The sequence below is a fragment of the Argentina anserina genome, chromosome 6, assembly GCF_933775445.1.
Source record: "Argentina anserina chromosome 6, drPotAnse1.1, whole genome shotgun sequence".
Classification (NCBI taxonomy): Eukaryota; Viridiplantae; Streptophyta; class Magnoliopsida; order Rosales; family Rosaceae; genus Argentina; species Argentina anserina.
Window position 1 is genome coordinate 1,102,492 of NC_065877.1, and position 15,673 is coordinate 1,118,164.

Consider the following 15,673-nt stretch of genomic DNA (forward strand, 5'->3'; position numbering starts at 1 on the left):
GTATGACAAGAACATAACATGTACTTTCATATCATGCTCCTTGTACCACATGAAACTATGATAACTTGATAAGCCAAAACTAAAGTTTACAAAGAGAATGATTAGTCAAAATTTACACAAACGCTGAGCTGAACCAAATAAATTCATTCTCAGATTGAACAAAATGATATTGATCTTCTTATTGCTCACCAAAGCTGTCACACAATTATCATACCGGTTAATGTTATACAATGCAATCACTCATCCACTCCACAAAGCCAAAAATGCCAAAAAAATCAAAAATGAGAAAAATAAATGAAACCCCCAAAAAGATTACCAAAATATGTCAAGCCCCAGAAGATAAAAACGCTAGGAAGAGAGAAAAATGACCAAAACTCTAGTATACTGTCAAATCCTACCATGTTCTTTGTGTTGAGAGAAAATAAAGGCTAGTGCTGCTGTACACTTTGGATACACATTTTGATGCATGCTTCTGACTTTGGTTTATAACCACCCGTATGCCTTCTGTTATGCATCTGACATCAAGGATGGGAGAAATCTTTATATGATGAAAGTATAGGATACACATATGCAGGCAAGAGTTTAATGCTGATTAAAAAACTTACATTTGTGACGATTTTATGTACTCGAGCTGAAGTCTGATCTTTTACTAATCCCAATCTTCCGTAGTTCCTCAAGATGAGAAGATATCTCCTGAATGAACTTAAGTCCTTCTCCCCCATATTTGAGAGAGCTAATTGCTTGTTCAAGAAATTCTAGGACTGCCTCAAGTGCCTTCAATCTCTTATTCAGATTGGAAGCCAGGACCCCTAAAGATGCTAAATCAGTCGTTTGACAGAGCTGGGGATTCCCGTGGGGTGAACTATGTCCTGACGGTGCAGGCACTTCCTGTTGATTGGACATATCTTTTTCTTCTTTCTTTGCACTTTCTTGAGAGCCCAGTTCAGAACTCTGTGAATGGCCAGCTCCATCTCCTTCATTTTCAGAACAATTTCCTTTAGATGAATCCATCCTTAACCCATTACTAGAGAACAAAGAAAGTGCCTTCTCCAATTTCTCCAAGCATTGCAAGATCTGTTTCTTCTCTACTTCAAAATCCTTGAGTGAGTTGTTCAAGCTACCAGTTTTTTCATTACTAAGAAGCATACCCACTCCTTCACCTTTACTGTCTGTGCAAGGCTTTCCAGCATCCATATTTTTATGACTCTCTGAAACGCTGCTACATACTGAATGATCAACCACAATATCCCTTGCCTGCATATCAGAAGTTATCTCTCCCAGACACTCTAGCATTGATTCATTTGGAAACTTAATCCTGTAAAATTCTAGTTCTGCTTCTAGATCTTGGACTTCTTTCTCCTTCTCAGCAAGAAGGTCATCTATCTTACTCAGTGCTTCATTATCATATTCAGCTTGTTCTTCCATCATTCTTAGGGACTGGAGTGCTTCCATATGAAGTGCCGCCTTCTCCTCTTGCAGCCTTGTAATCATGGCCATTGCTTGATCTGAAGCAATTGCAGAAGCGTTTCTCTCTTCCTCCAACTCCTTGTACAAAGAACTCAGAATTTTCTTGTCATACTCAACCTGTCGCTTTAATCGATCAACCATACTCTCACCCTCAATTTCACTGACAGTGCTCCCATCAACAGACAATCCAGACTCGTTTCTTTCAAGTGAGATCCTCCGTTGAAGTACATGCATCCCACTAGTTTTCGAATCACCACTAATTACAGACACTTTTGGACTCATAGTTTCATTTGTCGATTGCTCAATCCCACGATTGGCAGACAACTGTGACAACAGGAGCTTCAAATCTTCAGTAACTCTTGAAGAGTCCTTTCCAATCCATTGTTCCGCAAGTACACCAGACAATTGTTTTCCTTTACTACCAACAACGATCGTATAAGCATCACCGAGATCTAAAACATTCACCACTTGCTGATCAGTGTTGCTTGAAACTGGGTGTGTATCTAAACCTGCTTCAGATGTTTTAAGTGGCCAGACTCCTTCCTTGTGTAATTCCCCAGATTCTACCATGTCTGCTTGAACAATTTCACGAGTACCAGTAGCATCTACTGCAACCAGAGACAACAGTGAAGACTGTCAATATAGGTGCTTTGTGCATAAAATTCATACAGAAAGAGAAATAAACTGTTAAAAGAGAAGAGGTCAAAATCTAATGATGTAGGAAAATATGAAAACGATGAAACAGGTTTGCACTCACAGCTTCTCTTTGATGCTTCAATCGGGGCATCCATTGCCTTTGATGATACAGAGGCAACCTCAAGAACTGGTTCAGATAATGCATTGAAATCACCATTAGACACCGGAGATGTTACAGATATACTACCTTGGGACCCTTTGTGATCTATGTGAGCTTGTGGTACCAAGAGTGAAGGCTTGGTCACAACTGGTGGATCTGTCAGCACTGGAGTATTACCACGAGGTTCAACAGTTTGAGCAGACGAAACTTCAGTGGAACCATCCATTTCATGAGTCAGAGAACCTGCATAATCATCATCAGAGAAATGAACCTCTGATTCAGTATCAGAAGTAACCTTAAGCTCTGTGTATCCTACATGAGATAAATCATGACGCCTACTATCTCTCACATGAGCAGATGTATTACCATAGGACTCCATATTATCTAATTTCGTCTCTGAGGCCGAAACGAAAGTCTTGGACACTGGATCTATCAGAAGTGGAGTACTAGTACGAGGTTCAACACCTTTTCCCTTTACGTGAATTGAAGCACTTGCATCTTCCACATCAGAAAAATGAACTTCTGAATCAGTGTCAGAAGAACCCTTCAGCTGTGTGTATTCAACATGAGATAAAGGGTGAACCCCACTATCTCTCAAATGAGTAGCTCTCACTGACCTAGATGATTTATCTTGTGCCTTTCTCAGTTCTTCATGGTTTTGTCTGATAGCACCAGATAGGGGCTCAAGTTCAGCCTCAGACCCACACAATTTAGTGTGAATCAACTTATGAGTATACCCCTGAGAAATTTGCTGCTCACTGCAACAAGAACAATGAGCTGTGCTGGAAAAGCAAACATATCGACCACCAAGTGCTGGGTCTTCAATTTCATGATCAGCCTTAGAATCAGGACCTTCCCCCAACTTACCCACCAATAGTCTGTACGTCTCAGCATTGGATCTATTAATGGTGGCAAAGGAGAATAGGCAACTTTCACACATTCCATTAACATCTACAAGCTTGTTGTGAGCTCGGCAAAGAACTAAGGATGAAATCTCTGACTTATGGCTGCCACAGATTAAGTCCCGATAATAACCTGGTTTTTCATTGCCAAAGACATGATCAAGCCTGGAGCACAGGAGGCATGGTGTTTGCAACCCCCAGAAACGAGCAAACTTTGTGATTACATATGAGTATATGGCATCAATAACCAGCATAAAAATCAGTAACCACTCAAGACTAGCTGACACCAATGCCTGACCCCATGGAACTTTGCGTGAATTCGCAGACATAGTCCCCGAGGCAGCCATGTGCCAGAGACCTTAGTAACGCCAAAGGGAGAAAATATTCTTGAACACAAGCAGCTAGTTCTTTTTATGAGGAACAGTGGGAGAATCTACCCCGACTATGTTAAACCCTATATGCGACAGAACCTGGTAAATCATCCAAATTTTTTGATAGTTAGAATCTAATCATACATGTGAGGGTTGTGTATTATCACGAGATAACAACATTGTGGAAATAAAAGAACAACTCAAACAAAGTGAAATCAAATATACAGAATTATTAATCATATGACAAATTGAATTCGAAACAATTCTGAACTCGATAGAAAGAAGACCACAAAACAATCTAAACTCCTGAATAAGAACATCTCAGCCAAAAAACAGAACAGAGAAGTTACATTACCAGGTTTTTACAAAATCAATCAACATCCGTGATCAAACTTGATCTACACATTGTACTAGAAGCTCAAAAAGAATGAATTTTAAGAGATATACAACCCCATTTCTCAGAGAACCCTTATCAAATGAACCGCTTAACAATTACATCAAAACAATATCTGATCAACCCGAGAACACCTTAGAGTCAACGCCATAGGTTACCACACACATGTAAACCATAAACCCTGACAAAGTAGCTAAACAATAAATCAAACAACAAAACTGAGAGAAAACCCATCTTCCAAATTGCCAACACAGGATCACTAAAGACAGAGATTCTTCAACATGGGCCAAAATCAAGTTAGCCAGATTATGATCAGAACAAATCAAAACAACAGAAAACCAGAATCCAAATTGCAAAATTGGGATGATCAAATTTCCATAAAAACACATTCAATCTAAACCAGAGATAACCCAATTCAGCAATTAACATAACACTAATCAAAGATTATAACTTTGCATTGAGAGAAAAAAGAATTGACAAAAATAGAAACTGACCTGATCATGTAACCCAGAAAAGGGAGAGTGGAATGAGTGATTGAGACAATTAATGACAAAAACGAAGATGGAACAATAATTGAGGTTTGGTGGAGATGAAGATCAAAACTACAGCAACAACAAGAACAAAAGCCCAACCGAAAGGTTGAAGCTTTACAACATCATAGGCACGTTGTCTTTTCACATTTTATAGATTTAAACAAATTCAAAAGTTGGAGTTGAAATAAATGACAACAAAGGCCAAAAAGTCGGCTGCTGACAAGAGAAAAAACGACAACGATTTGGGGGAAGTGACTCCTAAATAAAGCCACCATGGAAATAAGTATGGACAGCCAATCTCATACAGCAAAGATTCCCGGTAAATTTGGTGTTGGTTTGTTGGCCTTGGTTCTTTTTGTAGCACAAGAAGATCAGTTCATTCTCGTCTTACTCAATTATGTAACCAAGCACCAAGTCCCTTAGAAAGAGAATACCTACATATTTGTGTTTTATTGAGAAGATATATATCGAAATTATTTTTCATTCACATTTTGAGTAATTGATGTACAATATTCGGAAGAAACTTTGATCTTGTATATGAGTATATTATATTTTACCGTGAGCTATAATGTTCTAGATGTGCATGTTTCTCTTTCATTCAAGGTTGCTCTTCCGTACATTTGTAACAAGAAGTTTCATCAAGATAATTCAATTCATATAGCAGTCATGTCCAAAATCAGCAAGCACGTGGAATCTATATGACTCATACAGTACTACTCGGAAACACTTAGTGTTATTTATTCACGAGAAATTTTACATTGATCGTCAGAGATCATTCGGCTCTCCATTACATAATATCGAGACAATTGATCAGCTATACTCACCCACGAGGCAGTATAATTCCATCAAGACTATGAAACCGATGTTTTTATTATATGGATTTTATAACATAGGAGAAAAATCGAATGAGAATAAAAGAGAATTCATATGGCATGGATTGTATTCCTCATTTTGGTGGGAGACCTTTGTTTTTTTTTTTTGGTACAAGGAGACCTTTGTTTCTTTGGGTTGTGGTTTATAACTTTATATGGACTTTTATATACATAGGGATAGGGACTAGGGAAGGAGAAAAAACCCAAAGTAGGCAAGAACATGGGGCTAAAACAGTAAATGAAGGCAGAAATCCCCAAATTGCTTGACCTAAATACCCCTTTTTCTCACAAAGCCCTCAGACCTGTATTTCCCTTCTCAACCCTGAAACACACTGCCTCTTCTGCCCTTCTTCTCTTCTCTCTCCGTTCTCTCCTTCTTTTGCCCTTTTCCACCGATCCTTTCATTACCCGCCAATTTCCCTCCTCCTTCTCCCTTTTCAAATTTCTCTGTTTTCTTCTGCAACTCCCCCAATTCTTAAAGGTCCCGACTTTCGCCTCCGATCTGCTCTCCGCCACTTTGGGTCTTCGATTCCCGGCGTTCTGGGGATTACCCAGTTCGTCTTTTTTTTTTTTGTGGATTTGGGGTCCAGTTTGTGGGATGTGAAATTGGGGCTGGAGCTAGGGTTTCGTTGAATTGCAGGTACACCCTCTTGGTTAACTTTCACTGTTTCAAGGTTTTTGCTTTTGTGGGTTTTGTTTGGTTTTTGGAGTTCTGTTGTGGGTTTGGATTGGTTGTTTGGTTTAGATCTGTTGTTTTGATTCTACTGTTTTAGTGTTGAATGGGATGCGGTGTGAGTGTGAGGGTTTGTGATTTTGTATTTGAATTATGGGTAGGGGCTTTGTTTTGCTTGAAGATTAGTGTTTTTTAGAGAGTGGTTAAGATTAAGAGCCTTGAAAGTAAATGTCTTGGTCAAAGTTTTGAAATTTGTTTCGTGCCGATTTGTTGTTGTTTTGAGTGAGCATGGTGAATTGAACTATCTGCATTTTACTGAAGTGGTGCACTGTTTTAGTAACTTGGGGACTGAAAGATTGGTTGAGATGATGTTGATGATAGTGGTGAGAAAGGTTGATGAATCACTGTTTGCTTTATATTGTTGTGGATTTGCAAATGTGATGAAAACAGCTGAAAGTGGATTGTCTGCACACTGTTTATGATGTCTTGTTTTGTTTATGTTTTTCTGGTATTATTATATTGGTTGGTGTAGTAATAGGTTTTCACTGTTCTTTGTCCTCTGCCTGTTGGTATTATTTTCTTTACAATCACATTGTTTTTGCTCGGGTTGTACATTCCTATGTAAACTGGGTTGTTTTATAAGGGGAATGCCGCATTCAGAAGTGATCTATTGTGTAGAATTGCAAAGGGTTTGTATCGTTTAGTGTGTTTGTCATATTTTTTTGGGACCTCTGTATTGTTTATCATCATGTGTTTATCATATGGAGGTGTGTGGGTTTTAGTGTTAATTGAGGCGTATTGGTCCTTATACTGACTAGTTATTTTGTTTTGTTGGTATGTTCTAATACAGCTGAGAAGATGGTCTTTTCAAATATAAACGAGTAGTTGTTTTTAGAGGCAGTGTATCTTCTTTGTTGATTGATTCCATCAATTCCATGAGATGATGTTTGGACAAAATCACAATATAGCACTTAGGCAGAATCAGCAGATACTGGGCCACAACCATAGCCGAGACACTCATGACCATCATCTGGCCTCCGCACAAGCTCATGAGCATCACTTGGATATGGGAGATAATAGACATGACCTGGGTTTAGACCATCCTCATGACCACGAGTTGGGTTTAGAACAGGACCATGACCAAGATGGAGATGATGGTCACAGCTACAGACATGAAAATGAGTTAGGTATGGATCGGAAACCTGATCTGGATGACCATGGATTGTCTCTCCCTCCTCAGAACCATGAGTTGGTTTTGGCTGAAAACAATGAGCTGGCTGTCTCAGATGACCAAGAACTTGAAGGAAATATGGAACTGGCCATGGATCAGAATCATGAATTGGGCATAGAATCTATGCATGATATGAGTATCCAGGAATCCCAGCTGGCACTTAGCCCCAATCCTGTACTTCAGGCTCGTATGCCTGTTGCAAATCCTCATTATGAATTGGCAGTGGGGCAAGAGTTCCCTGATGTCAAAAGCTGCCGCAGAGCCTTGAGGGATACAGCTATTGCCTCACACTTTGAAATGCAGACCATTAAATCTGACAAGACTCGTTTCACTGCCAAGTGTGCCAGTGAGGGGTGCCCATGGCGTATTCATGCTGCAAAGCTCCCAGGAGTTCCAACTTTCACAATCAGGACCATCCACGAGACTCATACATGTGGAGGAATTTATCATCTTGGTCATCAGCAAGCCTCTGTTCAGTGGGTTGCAAATTCTGTGGAACAGCGGCTAAAAGAGAACCCTAATTACAAGCCAAAGGAAATACTTGAGGAGATTCACCGAGTTCATGGTATCACGTTATCCTACAAGCAAGCTTGGCGAGGCAAGGAGCGCATCATGGCAGCAATGCGTGGATCATTTGAAGAAGGTTATCGCTTGCTTCCAGAATATTGTGAACAGGTCAAACGAACTAACCCAGGGAGTATAGCAATAGTTTATGGTAACCCAAGTGATAACTGCTTCCAGCGTCTCTTCATATCATTTCAGGCATCAATTTATGGTTTCTTAAATGCTTGTCGGCCCCTCCTTGGGCTTGATAGAACATATTTGAAAAGTAAGTATCTGGGCACTTTGCTTCTTGCGACTGGTTTCGATGGTGATGGTGCTCTATTTCCACTGGCATTTGGGGTTGTGGATGAGGAGAGTGATGATAATTGGATGTGGTTTCTTTCTGAGCTGCATAATCTGCTGGAGCTTAATTCAGAAAACATGCCTAGGCTTACAATTTTGTCAGACAGGCAGAAGGGCATTGTTGATGGGGTTGAAGTAAATTTTCCTACTGCTTTCCATGGATTTTGCATGCGTCACTTGAGTGATAGCTTTCGTAAGGAGTTTAACAACACAATGCTCGTTAATCTTCTGTGGGAAGCTGCTCATGCTCTCACTGTAATTGACTTTGATACAAAAGTTTTAGAGGTACAAGAGATATCTCAAGATGCTGCAATATGGATCAGACAAATTCCACCCCGCTTATGGGCTACTGCTCATTTTGAGGGAACACGTTTTGGGCATTTGACAGCTAATGTGGTTGAATCTTTGAATAATTGGATATTGGAGGCCTCCGGGCTTCCAATAATTCAGATGATGGAATGCATCAGAAGACAGCTAATGACTTGGTTCAATGAACGGCGAGAGACCAGTATGCAGTGGACATCGATTCTTGTTCCTTCTGCAGAGAGGCGTGTAGCTGAGGCTCTTGAGCGGGGGCGCACCTATCAGGTACTTCGCGCTAACGAAGCGGAGTTTGAAGTCATATCTCATGAAGGGACAAATATTGTGGACATTAGAAACCGTTGCTGCCTTTGTCGTGGCTGGCAGCTTTATGGTTTACCATGCGCCCATGCTGTTGCAGCACTTCTATCTTGCAGGCAGCAAGTCCATCGATTTACTGAGAGCTGCTTCACAGTTGCAACTTATCGGAAGACATACTCACAGACTATACATCCAATTCCAGATAAATCTCTATGGGCTGAGACGTTAAGGATTGAGGGAGAAGATCCTAATGCAAGCAATGCTCTTTCTGAGGTTTTAATTAACCCTCCCAAGTCACTCAGGCCACCAGGTCGACCAAGAAAGAAGCGTGTTCGAGCAGAGGACCGTGGCCGAGTGAAGCGGGTAGTGCATTGTAGTCGCTGCAACCAAACAGGCCACTTCAGAACCACATGTGCAGCTCCAATATAGATGGTCTGTAAAGCAGTCTGGGTATGTTCGTCTGTGCAAAAGAATTTTACTTCCTGATTATAAGTAGTTCACTAGTTTTTAGTTCGATTGTCTAGTGCATGCTGTATTATTAGAATCTTAATTGTGGGTATCAATCTCATAATCTGCTATCCTCCTTAGAATTGTTAAGTTAATTTCAAGGGTGAGATTTATGATTGTAGCGTTCAACTTTAGGTGAAGATTTGCATTATTTTGAGATTACAGCTGAAAATGAAGTTGCTAAACTGTTTTATATTCTGCTCAATTAGTAAGTCATCATTCAGTGCAATCTGCTGGCTTGAATGAGACCGTCATTTTCTCAAGGTCATATCCGATCAAGAAATTTGACTGCGCGAAGTTTCCGATAATGCCACCATCACTGGTAACACCTTGCATTGCGAAGCAGAAAACCCCATCTTTCGGGGGAATGAAGGTCTGTATTGGCGTTAACAGCACGTTAGCACCACCCTTAAGGTGCAGTGTCAATATTGGCCCTTCGAGATTAGTTCGAGTCTGGTAGCATAGCTGAGGCCCCAAACTCGGATCACCTACCACGGGTGCCACAGGAATCTGATTCTTTACTTCTGCAGCCAACCGGTCGTAGAAATCTTGTGGGACTAGTGTTGGTGGTGTTCCTGAACCCAAGAACATGTTGCCATCTAAAACTTGACCTGAGGAATTGAAAGGCACAAACCTATCTCCTGCATTAATTCCTTGTAGTGTCACAAAATGGAGTCTTGTCTTGCTTCGAGATCAAAGCTGTTGTCACAACCCCATCTCCCAATACTTCACTTCCACTCCCGAAACTCATCTTGCTTTCGATACTCGGAGCAGTATGAAATGGCACCAAGCAGTGGGAGAACTTTTTGCCTCCGACTTTAGGACCTAGTTGAGAAACAAGTGATAGAGGCCCTCCTCCAAGGCCAATTAGTCCCATTTCGTCAAGATTAAAAGTTCCAGTGTTGTTGTACCCAGACTCAAACACGATATCTTTTAGGGCAACAACCCCGCCCGTCGTCGTTGTTAAGGTAATCGTCTCCTTAGCCAACACCCCTTGGGTCAACGACTGATCTCCATAGCCGTAACTGTAAATACATTAGTTTTGAGGTGAACAAACCCCGGTGCCAATCATCAGAGTGGGTGCAACGATACCATGAAGATGAGGCTTGTGAAGCAAAATATTTGGAGAAAATCATTGGCTGAGTGGCTGACCATGGCTGGTTAGCTAGAGTTGACTAGAGCCGGTGAGAAGAGGACATATAAGGTTAAATGAGGGTCTTCATAATTCCTCTAAGATCTGAATGCATGTTTGCCATCTGACATAGTCGCAATTCAAGATGAGAGAGATGCATGAGCACGTACATGCATGCATGCAGCTAGGTGTTTGCATGGACGCCTGATCTTGCCAAGTGTGGTTAAGTTATGCCATATCATATATACATCAAAAATTTGAAAAATTCTAATATACATCAATATATGATATACATCTTACATCTGATGTTAACCCCAAAAATCTCACCAGGACGAAAACTATACTATATAATGCCTCCACGCTAGATTAATCCTTAAACACAGTATTGGAGAAGATCCAGAGGACTTTTGTTTTCCTAGCTAGGGTTGAGGAATTAGACAATTAGTAGTAGGCGTCTCGTTGATTAGCAGAAACAGACTTAGACACATGCTTTGCCTCAATGTCAACTTTAGTGCCAACCGTGTAAGGAGTCGTGCATAGCTGTGGAAATTCAAAGGAATGGCTAGGGTTTCGCTCTTCTTACCTATGTTGTCCTGTCACTGCGAACTTTGTCTCTAACTTGTCAAGATCGATCTGTTGGATTGTATCATGTAATACTAGGGCATAATACTATACATTGCATCGGGTTTATTAATTTACTCGGTCTTCATACCCCTTGTCTCGAAGAATTGAGATAGGGGACACTGCAGTGGTACCAGTGATTTCAAAATTTGCTGCCCTAACCTTTTTTATTTTTTCGTTTAGACTTTTTTTAATTTAATTATTTATTTATTTAACAAATGGGGGACAAAAACGTGACCTCCTATCTCTGATAAACTCCAACAAAGAGGATAAACAAAAGTTCAATCTGTCATGTGTACACCCACTCATGCAAAACCATAGATATAAAAACCTCTAACAAATAGGAAACCCCCAGCCAAGAAACCTTTAATTAAAGGACGAGATGAACCTTGTACTATTGGCAGACAGTCAGGGCCGGCCCTGAGAAATTGAAGGCCCAGTGCAAAGAAAAACAAATGGGTCATTCTCCACACAAAAAAAAAACAAATAGAAAAAAAATTGGCCCTTACACTGAAAAAAAAAATAGACAAAAAAAATTAAAATTTTAGGCCCTGGCCAGTGCAGTAGCACTGGCTGCCCCCCTCAGGCCCGGCCTTGCAGATAGTTGTGAGATACCATTGAATAGTATACAAGTAATCGGAATGAATCGAATAGCATTGACATCTCTGGAATAGACTTGAGAATTTGAATGTCTCCGATTTGCAGACCAATTGCATCAACGGATCCGGAAGTTGGGTTGAACATTTTTGCCCCGAATCTAAAATCCTCTTTCTTTTTTTTTCGTAATTGACGTTACTGAGTACTGACGAGTGTTCCGTCAATAGCTTTTATGCGCTCAAAACTCATTAATGGTTGCTTCGGCCCCGCGTTACAACGATGAAGATTTCTATTAATAGACACTCTTCATCGCAAGTTGAAGTACTTGCATAATTTCCAACTTCCTTCAGATTCTATTGAAAACATATGATGAACTAAATGGTCTGCCATTTTCATCGATCAATTAAACTTAATTCCTTGAGTATTAATCTCGGAAAAACATACATCCGTGACCGGGGTGTAGCAAGCCTATTCTGGAGCTCTACTATGGTCGAAAACCTGAGGATTACATTAACATAATGTAAACTAATTAGGTGGAGCGACATGGATGGCTCCAACTGCAGTGAAGACCATACTACAAAACAGAAATATACATATAAAAAACAGAGGAGCTTAAAAGCTTTGCTAAACATATAGATCAATATTGACCGTAGTACATGATCATTGATCAGCATTATTTCTTCATATTTCACTGAGGTTCAAGTAACTGGCGTCTCCTGCTTGCTCTCTTTGATACTCTTTCTGCTAGAAATACTGGTCGTCTTTCTGATCTTCATCTTGACACGTTTAATATAGTCTGAAAAAAGCATCTTTAGTATGATCTTCATGCATTGTATCATTCTGCTCATCTTCTTTGGAGTTGGAGGAATTCTGCTTATTCCCACCACCAACATTCATTGTCATGGTCCTGATTTTAACCTTTGCTCGGCTAATGTAGTCAGAAATTCGATCATCAGTGGTATCTAGCCCTGATTTTTGACCCCCTTGCTTACCATGTGGCTGGGAAGCATGATGTTGTCTCTTGTGAGTGAAGTGTACGTATTTCATTGGCTCCTTTGGAATTATCAACTATTCTGGTTTGATTGTGGTCATGATGTGCATTGTGAACATGATCATGATTCGGTAGTGAAGGATATGAATTTTGTTGGGGGTGTGAACTGTGCTGATCATGATTTGCTTTGCAAGTACAACAGCAACAAGTAAACACCGATGATTTTCGAGCAAGCTGTCATTGAAATTTGGAAGAGATAAGAAGTACATAGCGTAAGCCATGTATGGGAGGGAGAAGTGGATATTTATAGTGAGTTAACTAAGGAAAGGAGAGCAGAACAATAGAAAAGAAGAGTTCCTTCTGATCTTCATCTTAGCACGATTGATATAAACTGAAAATGTATCTTTGGGGCTATTTGCTTTCTTCTTAGCATACACATCATCTGCTGATCCAGAAACATTCTTCTTAATGCCAACATTTGAAATAGCTCTGATCCTAATTTTTGCACGACCTATGTAGTCAGAAAATGGCATCATTGTCACCATGCAGGCCTGTTGTCCTACCTCCTTTTGTAAGTTTTGCCTCTAACTTAGGCCGCTTTTTGCTTCTCGTCAGCTTTCAAATCTGCCCTGGCATTACTTGGCTCAGCAGCAACCTTGGTTTGTGTAGTCATCTCTGCCTTGTGCGTGAGTTTTTCTTGCAACCAAACCTGACTACTTGGTGCCAATTTACAAGCTGGACAAGTAAAAGTAATACCAAAGATTTTCTTGCACACACACTTGGTGTTCGAGCTATCGACACTCTTCATTGATAAGAGTCTGAAATTAAGTGAGAACTGAAGATATAATGAGAATTGCTTGGAGTGGGAAAACAAGAGAGCCCTTGTTTAAATTGAGTAATGAACTGAAGTGCAGGATGTCCTAGTTATTAAGAAGTTGCAGAAATGAACTGAAGTGCTATATGGGATCACATTCTCCGGTTTTCTCTCTTTAATGTCTTAATGGGATTCCGACGACAAAGCTATTACATGGTAGATATTAGCTTTTCTCTTGGTAGAACTTCTCTAGGTATTATTATAAATCCAATTGCAGCTTTCTGTTAGAAAGGAAGGAATATATATAGATCTCCAACTTGATGTGCTTGTTTGTTATTAACTATATATATTAAACGTTGCTTTTTGCATGTTTACAACATTGAAACCAAAAATTGAAAATGCTTCAGATATCATGGACTAGGCCTCCTTAATCGAAAGGTGCCAAGTTTTACTTACCCATGAACAAAGTTACAAAAGCCAGGATGAGTAGATTAATTCCAACTAGCTATATATAACTCAGACTAATGAGTGTGTCAAGTGTCTCCCTGTAGAAAGGCAGCACTTCCTCAATGTTTGGCCACGCGCTGGTCTGTATTTGGTTGCACCGGACCTCCTACATGGCCTCTGCAACTGGATCAAACAAGTGCTTGGTCAGTCTCACTGTCAATGCCACTTCTATAACAACCATCAACAGCCTCCCTTAGAGTTCTTATGTCCATTGTTAGGGGGTTGAACGTATCAGTAACCTCACTGCTGAGTTTGTTGTTCTAATAATATTGCTCTTTAATTCTTAACCGAGAGTCTTTCGAATATCTAAGTATCTTGTTCAGCCCTGGATTAAGGAGAAATGGGAAAGCCATGGGGTCTAGTATTCAGCTTTGCTGATAAATTATGTCCAAAGGCTAAAACTACAAGTGCTAGCTATAGCATACAAATTTCAAAGAAAAATTCCACATTCTTGAACTAAAGGACCCTTATATATGAAAGAGCGAGGATCATCTCTATACGACTATAATCCCAACAAAGTGTGTCACAACGTTCTGACAAACAAAAGGATATATTTTGCCAGGTTATGAAAGTAAAAATATATAGAATATATACATGCGGCTTCTTCAGACGCATGAAGTACAAGAACTACTTGGTACAATTTATTTGGGAAAAAAAATAAAGCAGGATGGATTTAATAATTTCACACAACAAGTACACCATAAAGGTAGAATGAGATTACATTACTGGAAATCAATTGGATCAGACCACACCAATATTTATCAAGAGCTTGTATGGTTGCAGAGCTGCAGTCTCCTAGTTCTGAAAGGAGATATTCCTTGAGCTACCAATACTTGATGTCTTCTGAATCTTTATCTTAGCGCGATTGACAAAATCTGAAAATGCGTCCTTACCATCATTATCCTTCTCTTGTTTGTAAGCATGACCTTCTCTGGAGGCATCCTTCTCTATGCCCACATTGGACTTAGAAGCTCTGATCTTAACTTTTGTGCGGTTAATGTAGTCAGAAAATGTATCATTTTTAGCCAAACCTGGTTTCTTGTCATCAGTCTCATCTTCTGAGTTCAAGCGCACAATAACATGCTGTTGTCTTTCCCCATAAACCTTTATAGGTCGAACCATCTCTCCCTTGGGCATTCGTACCATTTCATTTCTTGCAGCTTCAGCTCCAGACCTGGCGGCTAGTTTGTGGTGTGCATCATGGGATGGTAGAAAATTTGGGCAGAGACAGCAGAAGAACTTCTCACACATGCCTTTAGAGTTCGATCCATCATGACCATCTTCCATTGATCTATAAGAGATTGCAAAAGGCAAAACCAGTTCTAGGAATGTGAATGAAAGGGAAAGAAAGTTCATATATATAAGGAGAGCCTACACATATTTAGTACGATTAAAGATAGGGGTAATGAAACATCTTGAGACCTTCTGCTTTTAAAAATTAGTGTATTCTGCAGGATGTTGAAAATTTTGGCTTAGATTCTTAATAAAGTTCTTCCTTTCTCATTTTTCTCCAAATGATTTGATGTTTGGGATTTTATATACCAACTTCGAACCAAATTTCTTCTGAAAGTCCTTAAAATTTTCTTAACACACTAATACAACACTAACAACTGAGAAGACTATGTTCTCCAACCAAGTTTACATTGTGTGAAAACTTAATTAAAAGCTGATGTGCAAGACAAGCAGAATCTGGGTGGTACGTGGGACACTGAAACTTAACACAACGATGATGGGTTTT

At 39.9% G+C, this 15,673-nt stretch overlaps 2 protein-coding genes and 1 pseudogene across 4 annotated transcripts; 1 reads left to right on the forward strand and 2 right to left on the reverse strand.

Moving 5' to 3' along the window:
* Positions 1–40: 40 nt before the first annotated feature.
* LOC126797897 (myosin-binding protein 1-like) lies at positions 41–4,690 on the reverse strand. Of its 3 annotated transcripts, XM_050524655.1 has the most exons (5): positions 4,425–4,689; positions 2,630–3,635; positions 2,225–2,506; positions 606–2,075; positions 41–515 (listed from the first exon to the last, which is right to left on the reverse strand). In XM_050524655.1, exons 2-4 carry the CDS (start codon positions 3,510–3,512, stop codon positions 619–621), a joined length of 2,622 nt encoding a protein of 873 aa, XP_050380612.1. In that variant the 5' UTR covers positions 3,513–3,635; positions 4,425–4,689; the 3' UTR covers positions 41–515; positions 606–618. The 3 variants fall into 3 exon arrangements, with proteins under 3 accessions (XP_050380612.1, XP_050380611.1, XP_050380610.1); XM_050524654.1 differs by having other exon boundaries at positions 41–504; positions 2,225–3,635; positions 4,425–4,690; XM_050524653.1 differs by having other exon boundaries at positions 2,225–3,635.
* Positions 4,691–5,648: 958 nt separating this feature from the next.
* Positions 5,649–9,390, forward strand: LOC126797900 (uncharacterized). The gene is made up of 2 exons (XM_050524660.1): positions 5,649–5,975; positions 6,859–9,390. The coding sequence occupies exon 2, from the start codon at positions 6,949–6,951 to the stop codon at positions 9,193–9,195; it is 2,247 nt and encodes a 748-aa protein (XP_050380617.1). The 5' UTR covers positions 5,649–5,975; positions 6,859–6,948; the 3' UTR covers positions 9,196–9,390.
* A 99-nt stretch (positions 9,391–9,489) lies between these two features.
* Positions 9,490–10,345, reverse strand: LOC126800460 (aspartic proteinase CDR1-like; annotated as a pseudogene).
* Positions 10,346–15,673: the final 5,328 nt, after the last annotated feature.